The sequence below is a fragment of the Giraffa tippelskirchi genome, chromosome 9, assembly GCF_054371585.1.
Source record: "Giraffa tippelskirchi isolate mGirTip1 chromosome 9, T2T-mGirTip1v1.2.pri, whole genome shotgun sequence".
Classification (NCBI taxonomy): domain Eukaryota; kingdom Metazoa; phylum Chordata; class Mammalia; order Artiodactyla; family Giraffidae; genus Giraffa; species Giraffa tippelskirchi.
In genome coordinates, this window is record NC_137283.1 from 42,322,827 (window position 1) to 42,338,201 (window position 15,375).

The window sequence follows — 15,375 nt, forward strand, 5'->3', positions numbered from 1 at the left end:
AACAAAACTACATTGATAGCCTCCCAGGTAATGGGACTGTTCAGGTGTGTGAGCTACGAAATACTGATAAGAAATTACGGTGATCTGCCTGGTACCATGTTATGTAACATACATCATGTGCATTAGATCACCTTTCTAAACTCTGAAAACGGGTAGATACTAAAACACATTGGGCCCCAAGTGTGTTGGATGAGTGTCTGTGGACCTGTAGATTTGTAGGGTTCACCACTCCCCACCTTGCCAATATCTTTAAAGCCACATGTATTGACCCAGGGGTTCATGGGGCATAGTATTCTCTCCATCCTAGCTCAACACAGGCTCTGGTAGAAGGGCCTGCTTCCCCAGGGAGCCCCCCACAGGATGCCGTCTGAAGCTGCTCTTACTGTGCCTATAACCCTTTGGAGTGCATGCATGCACACGTGGCCCCTCAGCTGAGGGAACTGGAATCTGGTGGCAGGATGAGAATGCCCAGCCTTGAGCTGGTCGGGATGCCTGCCTCACTTGTGCAAAGTGCATGGTGCAAACCCACACCCAGCTTATTCTGGCCTGAGCACCCAGCAGTAACATGTGATTCTGCCCTCTCTTCTTAGGTGAGGAAGACCCTCCTGCCCTTCCTTCCAAGCTCCTTGCCTCAGGGGCGTGCAAAGCAGAACCTGGTTGCTGCAGCTACACTGGTGAACTCCACACGGTCGCCCCTTTGTAACAGAATGGAAGAGTCTAAGCATTGCCACTTTAGCTGCCGCCTCTCTCTGGTTCCCCAGCTCATCTCTCTGGGTATGTGGCCCACTTGGAGCTGAGGTCTCTTTCAAGGATTTTCAGAGTGAAATCCTGGCCAGTACTTGCTCTCCTGGCCTCTCTATTCTCTACCAAATATATTGGCAGAGTCTCCAGTTCTCTGAAACCATGTGGAGCTGTGAAAGGCATGTCCATAATGTCTGACAGCAGCTTGCCATGTTAGGTCAGACTCTGGACTAGAGCCAATTCTGGGAGGTAGGGAAGAAACAGGAAAATACCCGCACTGATCATTCAGACTTAATTTATCTGTGCACACTTTGCCAGTTAGCTATTGGCTGCTTTGATTTGAAATGCTTTGTGGAAAAAGCACTTTTGATGCCACTACAGCCGCAGAAGTCAAGTGCCAGTCTCTCTGGAATCCATGTAGTTAAAGATAATGCCTCTTTCCATTGTTGGTATGGAATTTACAGTGCCATTTATGATGCCGTGGGTGTTTAAAAAAAAAAAGCTCTGGAGTCAGAGGTCAAGAAGTTAACTGAATATACAGTCATTTTTCATAAAAATGAGTCTTATATGTTAGTGGGGGGCATGTCTGGCCAAGGAGGGGGCTGTAGGGCCAGGCTGATGACCACCTAGACCATTCTTTCTGAGATGGGTTGATCAATGTGCAGGGTCACTGGGGCCACATCTTGATCTGAATAGGCATTACGCAGGGGCCAGGTCTGCCCACCGAGTTTCCCTGGCTTATACTTACTTTGTTGAATCTCAGATGTTGGTGCCTAAACGTTTATTTTTAAGAAACTGATACCTAACTGGGCTGTATTCACCGAAGTTGTAATTTGTGCTTTGGTTGACTTCTACTCTAAAGCTCTGAACAGAAAATTAGGGATGAGAATCCAGTGACAAAACAGCAGTATGTGGAGGTGGTAGCCAGTTAATCTGCTGAACCTGTTTTGCCTAATGACAAACCTCTTTTTAAGAAGGTGAAAAGGAAGGGATTGTTATAAAGATGAATGTGCTCTTTAAGTATTGTCTAGAGAAGACAGAGACCTGAAATCATTTAATTCTTGAATCTTAAAGTACTTCCTTCACAACCCAGCCTGTTAATAAGGTTTCACTTTCTTTTTGTTTGACTTACCCAACTAAAGATTTGTCTCTTGTACTTCACTCTACCAAAAATAGGTATTGAGAGCTTAAGAGGAAAGAATTTGCTTTAAAAGGGAGAAGTATATGTTCTGTTTTTATGAGTGGCTTCTGTACAGAATTTTTGTTTCCAAAGGGAAAATAGTTGTTCCTTTTCCTTCTCCATGACCTTAATGGGGAGTGAATATCTTTTTCTACCTTTTTCATAAATGCTGTTGGATTTTGACACCAATACCAGGGAACCTGGTTTTCACTCCTTCACAAAATAGGACCAATATTGAGGGGGGGACACTAAGAAGCATCCTAAGGTGGGGTGTGGGGGAGTGGGGAGGGGAGGACTTTTCCTTCGAGGCTCATGCCCAGCAGGTGGGGAAGGGAAGGCTTGCACCCTTGGCTGGAAAGAAGAGGTTTGTGTGTATCTTTGTTGCAAATACCACACTGCTTGCTCTGTAAAGGCAGCTGGCAGCTTTTTGGGAGAAGAACATGCTCGTCTGTTCTCTGGCATCGAGTTTCCTGCAGCTGCTCTGAAGGAGAGACAAGTGGGCTGCAGAACTGTCTCCCCTATAAGACCAAGCGTCTTGCTGGAGGAGGGTTGTTCCATGTGGTCACTGTGGAATCCGAGATGAACGCAGAGTTCCTGCCCACCTGTGAGTGTCCTGCCATTCCATTGGTGGCGTCCATTCTGGGAAGGAGATTGGTCAGTCTTATTTATGTACGAACATTCACATTGGAACATTTTCAGAGTGATTTCTTAATGAAGTCAAGAAATGGTGCATGCCCCAGAGGTGCCATTGGGAGCTGCCTTAGGATAGATGTTCAGCTTTGCGTGTGAAAGGAGGCATCTCTGAGAAACTGGCCCCAGAAACAGAGTGAAAGACTGGAGAAGAAGCATCAGCTGAGCTCCGTGAGCATACGCAGAGAGCTTGCTAAATAAACTCACTGTGAAAATGGAAAGGAAAATTGTGCCTGGCCAAAAATCAAGTGATGCTTTAGTTTGGATTTAGGGTTTAGGTACTTATTTTGAAATACTAAAGATTGTGATGTTCAGCAAAATCAAACTTTTGTACCAAGTAATGAAAATGACAGTGTGAATACCCAGCTCTGAATAGTTGAGAAGTCCAACTTCCTAATGTTGTCTTATTACTTTCACTTTTTTTTTTTTTAAACCCTCCCCATCTCATGCTGGAATTGGGAATGGTTGCCATATAGATTAATGCAAAATCTTGTTTTACGCAGAGGTGCTTTTGACTCACGAATGGTCCTGGATGGTGGAAATGATAGGACAGAATTCAGATAAAGGTTCAAAAGTCACAGGCTTTCAGATGCTGGGGAATCAAGAATTCGGATATGGGAATGAACTCAATGAAGGGCCTTCATCCCGAGAGTAAAAGGCTCTAGCTCAGTTAGGTGGTATCCTCCGTACAAGAGACCAGAGGTAGGTCCAGGTTTCCTTCAGCTAACCGGGAAGGGCAGGTAGTTGAAATGAGGGAGCTAGTTGTTTATCTTGACTCACCGATGCCCTACATGTCTGACACACATGACACATTAGCATCTGGCACAGTCGGCTTTTCTTAGAGCGTGACCAGCTGGGTGAAGGCCCAGGCAAAGGTGTGTTCTTCTCTGAGATGAGCTACAAGCAGTAGGGACTGCCTGGATGGGCCCAGCCCAGTCATACAGGGGCAGGAGTCTTTTGGAGAACTGAGGCCTGGGCCTGTGAGGCACACTGATCTCCAGAGAGTTAGAAGTCATCCAGGCCCAGGTCCCAGGACTTCAGTGGGTGACCCAGCCAGGGAATAGTATTTTGAGCCCAACACAAGAGAGGCCATAAAAGTCATGAGACAAAGAGTTTTTGGTTGACACAATAATAATTGAAGACAGTCCCAGATCAGAAGTTCAGAGTTGAGTTGTCTTTTCCTTTAAAAGAAACGAAAGAAAAAGCTTTTTTTTTTTTTTTTTTAAATTTCTGGTGAAGAAATGACACACTTTCCTCCCTAAAGAGAGAAAACCCTGCAGTCCACAACCACCTCAACACTAATTGGGCTCTCTTAAGGAGAGAGGAATTACTCTCTCTTTACTGGAGAGAGGTGGACAATGGCAATGAGAAGATTATGAGCCTTTTCTAGTTGATATTGTTGGGAAAGAGTGCTGTTCTTATTTAACAGATGCTGTTCCTTCAGGAGGCCCCCCTGTAGCAAGTGTAGTGATAAATAAGGTGTGATGACAAACCCTTCTCAGGCTCAGAGAGACAGTGGGGCCTGGTGGAGACTGTGGCCAGCAGACACCCTTGTGCTGCACTTACAGGGAGCAGCCACTCCAGCCTGTTGTGACCATGTAGTGTTTCCTGATTGTCCATTTTTCAAGAGAAACTGAGAATCTGGAGTTTTACATGAAAAAAATCAGATTATTTTTCTTTAGTATGGGCACTAAAATTCTTAATTGAATTCGGGAAACCCATGGGTGGACCTTATTTGGCCTGCTAGCTATCAGTTTGCCACATCTGCTTTAGAAGATTTGAAAAGAAAGGCATCCATGATAATTACAGATGTCTGGTGCCACAAGAAAATACTCTTGCTAAATGCATCCAGAAGTTAGATTGCTTTTTTTTTTTTTTTTACCCATTGCTTCCCTAAAGAAATTTGCTATGATTGTGAATATATTTGAAATCTTTTGATTGCTTCTTCACACTTCATATGTCTTAAGAAAAAGGCACGGCAGTTGTTAATTTCAAAATCAGATTTCTCCTCATTTAAAAAACGTGACACTTGAAACAGTTTTATTTAAATTCCACACCTTAAAGGACCTTATTTATAGTTTTAACTCTTGGCTTAATCACTTTTTTAGATGAATTAAATCACTTTTTTAATGCTGAGCTTAGGCCAAGCCCTAATGAGGAAAGCAGACATTGTGGAGAGTAGGGCAAGGAGTCCTGAGTATCCACTAGAGCCAGGCATTTGCTCTGTCTTGGTTTTAAGTAATCTGTGAATTGATCTGTTTTGGAGATGTGTGACAGAATATGGGGATACCAGTCAGGAGTGCTCATGGAGTTGGGTCATCCTTGCTATATCACCTCCTTTCCAGGTTCAGGGTGAAAATAAACAGAAGGAGATCAGACTGTAAGCCAATAGCTTTCATGCCAATTGCAGAGCTTTGGGGGCGAGAGAAAGTTTGGATTATCTGGCAGGTGCCCCTCTAGTGTCAAACAGGAAGGGTTGTGCATGAATTATTTCAGACATTTGGCTGTGGATATGATTCTGGATTTTCAGTGAAGGAGCTTCTGTAACCTACCCTGCTGATCAGATAGTTCTTTGTACATCTTCCTTATAGAAATTCAAACCAGCCTTCTTTTGTTCAGCATGTAGTGGAAAAAGAACAGCTGGTCACCTTCCGTGTATTTGAAAACCACGGTAAAGTCATCCCTCTAGTGTTTTTATTCCAGTGATAAGTAATCCCACCCCTACTCATTCTTCACAGCTCTTGTTTTCCAGGGGCTTAATAATTTTCACTGCCCTTCTGTTTCTCAGTTTCACACTCAGTTTAGTTGCCCAAATAGAATGTGGTGCCTTATTCACATTGGTGCCTTGTGAAAGCCAAGCTCAGGATGGGGATTAACAGAAATTCTTATGTACCCAGCTTCTTTTACTATTTAGAAATATAAAGACGCTTTTTTAAAAGTCGTATGTCATCTGTGTTCATTTTGAAGGTTGCTTACTAGATTTTTTTTGTCTCAGCAGTAGTCCTCTATCATATGTGGGTTTGTTATTTTTTTCCCTCGTGTGTTCAAACACTTGGTGCTTATTCTTGATGTATCTAATGTCATTCCCAAGCTTCTTCAAGATACCCTTCAAGACCAGCTCTTACTTTCTGAGTGGCAACCACCCCTCCCTTCCAATTTTGGATTCTATTTTTATATATCTGTATATGTCACCTTTAATTCATGACTCACAGTATTATTAAATGGTGCAGACTCTAGCCACAGACAGGATAGCAGTTGCTGAGGGCTAATTTGCTAAGAGGTCGAGTGAGGCAGTTGCCTTCCCTCCTGCTCTTCGACTCCTCTCCAAAATTCAGTGAGGACCACAGACTCCACAAGGAACATGTCCATGTTCTAAAGGGCTGGAGCCATGGCTCCAAGTTGACCAAGCACTGTGGTTTGTATAAGCAGATGTCTGACAAAAGCAAACCATTATGACTGTGTATCTGATGTTTTTATCAAAGAAAATTTCAGTGGAGAAGATTCAAAGAAGCTATCTTCTGTTTGTATGTGACAAAGACAAAGTTGGCTGCTCCAGTCATTAGCCAAAAAATAATTACCATTGGATGACGCTAATGTGTAAGCATGTTATTTTTAATAAGTGGTTATTTTCTGTCTCAAGAAAAAGATGTAGAGAGTCTGGAGAGAGCAAAAGCTTTTGTAAAAACCAAATGTATTCATTTAGAGAGTAGATGACTTTTGTTTTCACTGTTTGTTTTGTTTTTCACTGCAGAAGCTCCCTATTACTGTGTCTGGGGGGAAAGCCTGTGGAACAGTGGTTATTGCCATTGTCTTTGTTTCATCTTTAAGTTTCTCCTTCGTGAGGTTTGATGGAATAGTGAGCACTGACCAGCAGACTGTAGCAGTATGCTATATTTTTACATTGAAGATGTTATTGTCTTATTTGATTTGTACATAACTCTGTAAATAGGTAATAGTAGTCCACAGGTGACATTTGCAAAATGTTGTTTTTGTACCCTAGAATCTCTGCATCAAATAAAATGTTTTGTTTTCAGATTGTGGTGGCTCATTATTCTAGGTTGTGTTTTCTGTTCCCTGAATAGCTGGGGTTCCTAGCACAATTTTCTGTGGACCCTCATTCTGAGAGGGAGAGAGATTACCCAGGGTGAGGAGGCCGGGGTGGCTGGTCTGTCTTATACTTGAAGGAAAAGGAACCTGCTGCCCTTGATCGTTGACTCCATCCTCCGTCGGTCAGATGCTTGTCTCCTCGGTGTCTGGAACAGGGGCAGGGACACTTACCTCAAGGAGAAATTTGACTCTCAAAACAATGGACTTTCTTTGAAGAAATTGGGAAAGAAGTTGATGGATGCTGAAATTTGGGAGCCACAAATTTCCTGTCATTCAGAAAGAAAAAGGTGCCTGTTCATTCTTCGGACAGATGGTGTCTCGTCTTCTGTGTGCCATGTGCTCTGAGTTACATCCCTAGTGTATGTCAACTTTGGGGTCTCATTTTTGAGATTCTGACACACAGAAATGGGGTAGCTTTGCTGAGAGCACAAACAGGAAGTCAGCAACATTGGGATTCGTACATCTGATTGACTCATCCTCACTCCTAACCAATGGGCTGTACTGTCTCTCAACATAATTTCTAAGAAGAAAAAACCTTGAGTAGCAAGTTACAGCGAGTTGGTTCCCTCCTCAGTCCACATATTGAGAGTACAGCTGGTTCAGAGGTTAAGCAGATGGATCTAAAAGGACTTCATTGGAAGGATCTCATTAGGTGGATGCTGCAGTAAGTGAATACCTCTTTCCTGTTAGTGGGGAGAAAATTCTCTTTGGACAGCATGAGAAGCCCTAATTTTTACCATGATATTAGAAAGCAAGAGTCCATTTTCACATCTGCTTTGGGTTCATACAGTTGCCGACATCTGTGGGACCTCACCACTGGTTTTACTTTGTTTTAGAAATGCAAACTTTAGGTAGCAAAGATCAGCTTCCCCTTGCAGGCTTTAATTAGGAAACACTTAATTTAGGTTTAGTTGAATAAGAGGCTACAGGCAATAAGCAGGTGGATGAGGAAGGAGACATAAATTATACCTTCACTGTCTCGGGCATGGGTGTCCCTGGTGGCACAGTGGTAAAAAATCCACCTGCCAATGCAGGAGACAGGTTCGACCTGGGTCGGGAAGATCCTCTGGAGGAGGAAGTGGCAACCCACTGCAGTATTCTTGCCTGGAGAATCCCATGAACAGAGGAGCCTGGCAGGCTACAGTCCATGGGGTCGCAAAGAATCAGACACGACTGAGCATGCATGCACATCTTGCGCATAGTGAGTCCTTAATAAAAGACTCAATAAAGATGTTTTCCACCCCTACCCCCTACCCTGTCTTCTCAGTTGAGAGGGACAAAATCAGAAGTGGTTCAAGAATAGTGGAGATAGAATGAAGGGCAGGACAGACAGAAACAAGAGGTAAGGAAGGCCTTTTGCAAGGAGATAAAATTCAAATGGGGTCTTTGAGATTAAGGGAAAATAATGCAAGATCACTAGGCTTGGCTCCCTGGCCTCTTTCTAGAGGGTTTTTACACCATCTTTCACATTTATAGGTAATAAAATCTTTTTACAATATTTATTTGAGAGCCTAAAATATGTATTAGAGATGCAGTAATGAATAAGATATACATGATCCCTGCCATCTTGCTTCCACCTCATTCTCAGTATGGGACTATGGGCAAACCCCCTAATTGTTCTGAGCCTCAGTTGTTTCATCTGCAAGATGGGACTGATTCCCACCACATTTGGTTTTTCTAAGACTTAAATGAGCTGGGGTTTATGAAGCACCCACAGCCACACTTGGCAAGTGCTAACCGTGTGGTAAATAGTGGCTTTTATTCTGTGGAAGAACAGGTTTTGGACTACTTGTTGGCAGGTTTTGGACTACTTGTTGGCCCTATGGACATGGGTAGAAGACAATTCCGTGATGATAGGAGCTTCAGCCCAGGAGCTTGAGCGCAGCACCTTTGTCAGGTGCTATGTCAAATCATCTCTTTCCCTAAGAGAATAGAGTGGGTCTACATGTGACTGTTGTGGAAGGAAGGCATGGGGCTTGTGGAGGGGGAGGTGCTCCTCACAAAATTAAACTAAGGCAGGATTCTTAAAAGTTGACTGTACATAGCCTGTAGCAGTTGACTGGATTCTCAGATCTGACTATGTCCCACTTACTAGGCTCATTCTCCCCTGATCATCTTTCAGCTCTGATAGAGATACAGACATGTTTCTGAATTTGTTGCTTTAAGGTCCCTGTGCTGGATTACCACACTCTGCTCTGGCTGTGAACAAAAGCAGTGATTGTTTCTCTAACCGATGACCAATTCGTGGTCGGTGGAATTTCCCAAGTTTTAGAAGCTGGAGGGGACGCAGACTGAGTAATGGTCCTTAGGATGAGGACCGCTCTTCCTGATCTTGCTGGTCAGAAACATTCCAGGGAGTGGGACAGGCAGCAGCTCCCAGACAAAGCGTAGACGTTTCCCACCAGGCTGGGCAAGGCCAGGCCAGGCGGAGCTCACAGCAGAGAGAGGCCGAAGCGTGACTGGTGACGGCAGAAATAAGCAGGACCTGCCTTTGGTTTATGTACCTGAAGTTTGAGGTACTTGAAGATCCTGCACACGGTTATAGAATTGTGCATTCTTGACGAAATTTTTTAGTCATTGTGATTAAAGTGGGGCTTTGGTTTCAGGTACCCGGAACTTAGATCTCAGTCTGCCACTTTTGGGGGGACTCAAGCAGGTCACTTGAGCTGATCAGGACTGTTTCTACATCTGGGAAATAAGTAATAGCTCAGTACCAAATGGGGCTGAGGTGAGGCTTGACTGTGAGCCTAAGCAGAGTTATGGTCACAGAACCCAGTACACGGTGAGCCCCCTTGCCTTTGGGGATGTGGTCACCTGGGGCAGGTTAAGGGATGTACAGTGATAAAATGTGATCCCCTAGATATCTCCGTTAGCCCTGGTCTGGGTAGCAGAGGGCCTCAGTGACCACAGTGGAGTCCCTGTCTCCTGGAGGACTCAGTTCTGCAGGCAGTTGGCTGGGACCAACTACAGGAAATGGCTACTTGTAAACTGCCAATAGCCCAGAAGTGAAGCCCAAACTTGTTATCTGGCTTCTAGCCAACCTCTTTTTCTCTGTGTTTCTCTTTCTTCTCTGTCGCCACAGCAGAATTTGAGGGTCCTCCCTGGTGTGGTCCTGTCCTGGACCTTCTGTGCTAGACTTTTCCTTCCCCTCTTGAAGTCTCCAACCATCCTTTGCAGTCAGGCCTTCCTTGATCACTGTCCACCCTCATTCAGGTCCTGACACACGCCTTCAGGAACAGCTCCCATGTTTATGTGCCAGACCCTCTTACTCACTAGTCCAGCTGCTCCTTGAGGGCAGGCTGTGCCCCTTGCTTATGCCTTCCACCTAGGCTGGACTTGGAATTTACTTCTTTAACCAGCTTGAGACCCCAGCCCTACCACTGATCAGTCAGCAGGCAAGTTACCTCATCTCCCTGGTCCTCAGTTTCCTCCGTCTATGGGGATAAAAATGCACCTGCCTATGGTATGGTTGTGAGGATAAAGCAGATGGAGGGGATAGTCCGGATAGTCCAGTGCCTGGCACATGGCAAGTGGTCACAGCCATCACTTGTCTCAGTTGTCATCAGGGTAAGCAGTAACAGTTGCTAGTGAGTTTCAAAAGCTTCCCAGAAGAGTAAACTGCATCTATTCCTGCTTTGCAAATTGGGGTGAGACACCCATTCACTTACCATGATCTCCAGAGCTGAGGGCCACTGGGATGTCCCACATCCCCCCCGAGTGGCTTGCATTGTCTCAAGTTTGCACTCCCTGTGGGTCCTGTCTCCATACTATAGACTTAGGGTTGGTGATGACCTGTTGTGTATTAGAGTCACCTCTGTGAGTTGGACACCTGCTACCACCTGGGCGCGTCCCATATTCCCAGCAGGGTTCATGGCTTAGGTAACGTCTCACCTTCAGGGCAGGGCGACATTGGATTTGAACCCAGGAATTTCCTGCTCTGAAGCACCTGTCTTACCTTTCCACCCCACCTCCTGGTCTTGCTTCTCAGGTCTTCCTCAAGCCCAGATTATGAGAGCAGATGGGACTTGCTTTTAGAGAAAGAAAGTCTTTTACTGTATTAGCTGCTTGCAGAACATTGCTTAGGTCTGAACACTGAGATGAACCCCTTACTCCTTCACAGGTGTCACCATCTCCTGGGGGAGAAGGTTAGTGTTGCTTCATCAACTGGATGCTCCACACCTTTCAAAATAAAGTGTGTGTGTGTGTAGGGGGGGGCGCATCTGAACATTGCTAAAGGCAGAAAACTTGAATATTCCTTTCAGTGATCCACTTCTAGCATTTTCTCTGTAAGAAATAACCAGAACTGTGTATCAAAGTTAGTTATGCAAAGATTTTCGTCACTAAGCATTATCCCTGATGCTAAGAAGTGAGGATCAAACCAGGTACCAGTCAGGACTGCTGATAAGAGGAGGCACATTCAAACCACAGACCAACGGGCGGCTCTTAACAGTCATGTTGTAGAATATTTTATCACAAGGAAAAGGCTCACAATATGTTAAATGGAAAACAAAAAAGCACACAAAATAACAGTAGATGTTGCTGGTTATCAGTAACCTCAGGTACGCAGATGACACCACCCTTCTGACAAAGTGAAGAGGAACTAAAGAGCCTCTTGATGAAAGTGAAAGAGGAGAGTGAAAAAGTTGGCTTAAAACTCAACATTCAGAAAACTAAGATCATAGCATCTGGTCCCATCACTTCATGGCAAATAGATGGGGAAACAGTGGAAACAGTGACAGACTATATTTTTGGCTCCAAAATTACAGCAGATGGTGACTGCAGCCATGAAATTAAAAGATTCTTGCTCCTTGGAAGAAAAGCTATGACCAACCTAGACAGCATATTAAAAAGCAGAGACATTACTTTGCTGACAAAGGTCTGTCTAGTCAAAGCTATGGTTTTCCAGTAGTCATGTATGGATGTGAGCATTAGACTATAAAGAAAGCTGAGCGCCAAAGGATTGATGCTTTTGAACTGTGGTGTTGGAGAAGACTCTTGAGAGTCCCTTGGGCTGCAAGGAGATCCAGCCAGTCAATCCTAAAGGAAATCAGTCCTGAATAGTCATTGGAAGGATTGATGCTGAAGCTGAAGCTCCAGTACTTTGGCCACCTGATGCAAAGAACTGACTCATTGTAAAAGACCCTGATGCTGGGAAAGATTGAAGGCAGGAGGAGAAGGGGACCACAGAGGATGAGATGGTTGGGTGGCATCACTGACTTGATGGACATGAGTTTGAGCAAGCTCCAGGAGTTGGCGATGGACAGGGAACCATGATGTGCTGCAGTCCATGGGATCACAAAGAGTTGGACATGACTGAGCAACTGAAATGATTACTGGGTGGTGTGATTGTGGGTGGGTTTTATCTTATTCTTAATATTTCTCTCAGCACTGGTCATACTAATAGTATTATATCATCAGTGGGTTTTAAATGTGTGATCTCACAGGACGAGTGTTAAAGGTACCTGGTGGGCACTCGATGGCCAGGTTGGTGGTCTCCATCTCGTCCTTGTCCTTGTTGTGCCTTCTCAAGAGATGGCTTTCTCCAGCTGTGCTCCCTGGTGCCTCATCTCAGCCCCTCACCCCTGCTTCCCTACCTGGCACCAGTTATAGCTCTTCACTCACTCTTTCATGTGGAGACCTGCAGTAGACACCCCAGCTTTCCCAACTGATGACTTAGGTGACAGCCTTGGTCCTATTCTACCTTGTTTTGCAAAGTTAGGGGAGATGGAGCTGAATTCAAGAATGAGCCCTCATGAACTGACTGTTTCAAGGAGAAAAGGTGGCTGATCATCAGTATCTTCTGGCTTCTCCAATGTTTTCAAACTCCATGGATAGTGACCCACATTTCCTGCTTATTCCCTTCACACACCCCACCACAGGACTCCCTTTGGGTGTATCACCTCTTCCCCAACAGTTGCCTAATCTGAGTCCAGGAGCCAAGTCCTCCTTACCCTCCCCCTGGCAGGGCCAAAACATGAGTAGGTGGGAGGTGATGGGGCATTGCATATAAACCATTGTGGGTTTACACAGATTTGTTTCTGGTCTACATATTCCTGCAGATCTGTTCTGATCTCTGGACACCCGGAATTGAAAAACAAAGGAAACTGAGGCGTGCATCTCCAGTAATAGTCAACACGCACATTGCCTTTGCTGTGTCTGGGAGACTTTGACCCACTGCATCCATTCCTCACTCAGCAGCCATGGAGTCCCATCACCTCTGCCTGGACCTTTCCATGGTCAAGGTCTAGTGTGTCACCTTGGCCATCAAGGCCCTTTTCCATGGGCTTCCAGAAGGGTGCCCTGTGCTCTCCCACCTCTGGGCTTCCACGTCTGTCCTCTCCAGCCTGGTCGCCCCACATCCCACAGGAAGGCTTCCCATGCTCGAATCTGGGCTAGCACTTCCCTTGTGTGTCTCTCACCATGTCCTGTCCCCTAACCTGCCCAGTGATGGCTCTGACTATTCCCACATCAGCTGTGAGCTCCATAGGGTCAGGGACTATGTCTGTCTGTCTTGTGAGAGTCACTGCTGAGGTTCAGAGTCTGGCATGGTCTGTGGCATGTAGCAGATGCTCCAATCATTAAATGGAATCTAACAGAAATAGAAATTTTATCTCGGACAACACCGCCTGAGTAGAGCACCAGGTGTCGACTTGTGGGGCAGAAGTGCCTGCCGAGCTCTGGGTTGCTGAGGGAGTGGAAGCCCTTTATTATTACCTAATAAACATGGCTGGCTGTAGTAAGTGATCTTCCACCGTGTGGAGGAGGGAGAGTAACAAGAGGTTTGGAAGAAAAGGTTGAGGACTAGGGATCTGGATATAGGTTTTGGCCTTGGAAATGGAGTCCTGGAGAGGGTGTGTGATCCTTACACAGGAAAGGGATGGGTCATGAGGCACTGGGATTGGGGTCAAGGTGTAGTGGAATGAAGTTGCCCCTGTTGGAATGAAAGTTCCTTTGCTCAAAATTGGTCAGTTTCTGGCCCGGAAGGTGGGCTGTGGTCTAGGAAGAGGTCACACAGCCTTAGGAGGCTAAGTGCCTGCAAAGGAGAGACAGGAATTTGCAATAAAGGAAGTCTCATCTGTGGCAGATGAAGGTCTGAACACCTGGTTCTGGTGATGGTGTGTGTGTGGGGGGTGGTGCCTGGGCTGGGAGATTTACATCCCAGCTGCTGCTGCCAGGGCAGGTCCCTCCTGGGAAACCCTCAACGGCCCCCTCCCCCTTGTGAGGTGGAATGAGGGGGTGGGGGTTAGAGCTCCCCCATGGAGAAAGTGAGGAGGTCCACTCAGAGCCTGATCGCAGGTTTACTGGAGGTATGGCTGCAGAGAAACTTAGCCCTGGAACTGGTGCTTTCTCCTCTGACCTGGAGGCTGGCTTCACCTTTCTAAGCTTCAGTTTCTGAGACGGCCCATACAAGCCATACACTTCACAAGGCTGTTGTGAACGTGCAAGTAGATCAAGCACCTGAAGTCCTCGCCAGGCACATGAAAGCAGCTGATGAACATTTTATCATCATGGTTTGTACTTCATAAGAGCTCATAACTAGTGTGTAGGGATATTTTTTATTCCTGACTTTATGGGGTCCTGAGGACTGGAAGAATTTAATCTGTTGAATGGATGAATGAGTACAGAAAATGCTTTTAGTATTTAGATTCTTACGTCTATTTCGGCGAAAGACCCAGGCCACACTGCTGGCTGCTGCTCTTTCAAGCTCAGCATCTGCCCACAAACGTGTTTCCTGAGAACCTAATGGGCGCGCGGGGATTCGTCTTTATTTGCACCCCCACGGTCGGGGAAAGTGAGGCTTGGGCAGGACCAGACACGCCCAAGTTCAGCCTGGTAAGCGAGGCTGGAGCTCCAAGCGCTGACCCGGGCCCTGGCCCGCCCGGGCAGCTCCTGCTGCCCATGGCTCGGGAGTCGCCACAGCCCCCTCTCGTTGGGATACAGATCCCTGGAGCCACCCTCGGGGGAGTGGGATTCGGGGGCCTGCGCACCGTTTCCCGGACCCAGTAAATTATCTCCCAAATATGTGCTGGGCATGCCCCGGGGTCCAGGTCTCCCCTTCTTCGTCCCCAGCCTTCCCTGGGACCCCGGCAGGGTGCGGAGTGGGAAGTGCTGAGCAGCGGCCAAGCGTGACTGAGTCCGAGCTTCCCGCCAACGGGCTTGGCGCCCGCTGGGGTCCCCGACCCGCCTCCCGCCCACGTGGCCGGCCAGGCCTCTCCGCCCCCGGTCCCGCCCCGCCCGCGGGGATCCGCCCCCGTAGCCGCCGCCGCTGGAGTCGTAGCCTCGGTGCGCGCGGCAGCCCCGCGGGTCGATCCCGTGCTGGGAGCCGAGGTGAGTGTGGGCGGCTGGCCTGGAGCCCCGCTACTCCGCTAGACCTTCCCAGGCTGCAGACCCTGCTAGACACTCTGGGGCGGAAGGCTTTCCCGGGCTGGTTCCTCTCCTTCACCCACCAAGCCGGAGCTAGTCCCCACCTCCAAGCCGCCCTCGCTCCATCCCGGCGCCCGCAGCAGAGTGTGCGCTCCTGGCTCCAGGCACCCTGAACGCTCAGGGGAACCCTGGACGCGGCACAGGTAGGCGATGCCAAGACCAGCGCCGACCAGCCGCCGCTCCGCCGGAGACCCTGACTTCGACCCTCTGGTAGCTCTTGGGCTAAAAGTTCC

The 15,375-nt window shown here is 46.9% G+C and overlaps 2 protein-coding genes across 9 annotated transcripts in view; both read left to right on the forward strand.

Moving 5' to 3' along the window:
- The window catches only part of IL17RD (interleukin 17 receptor D), a 65,841-nt gene extending 59,197 nt beyond the window's left edge, over positions 1 to 6,644 (forward strand). For all 3 annotated transcript variants that reach the window (XM_081524816.1, XM_081524817.1, XM_081524815.1), the window contains one exon: positions 591 to 6,644. In XM_081524816.1, coding sequence (XP_081380942.1) covers positions 591 to 703 — 113 coding nt within the window. In that variant the 3' untranslated portion in view covers positions 704 to 6,644. The remainder of the gene's footprint in view (positions 1 to 590) is intronic.
- Positions 742 to 15,375, forward strand: part of ARHGEF3 (Rho guanine nucleotide exchange factor 3) — a 331,638-nt gene continuing 317,004 nt past the window's right edge. Inside the window, exon 1 of one of the 6 annotated variants that reach the window (XM_081524828.1) lies at positions 742 to 774. The gene's annotated coding sequence lies outside the window, so the exon portion shown is untranslated. Of the gene's footprint in view, positions 775 to 14,940; positions 15,286 to 15,375 lie in introns of those variants that run through there. The other 5 variants (XM_081524827.1, XM_081524824.1, XM_081524826.1 and 2 more) reach the window with 5 other exon arrangements.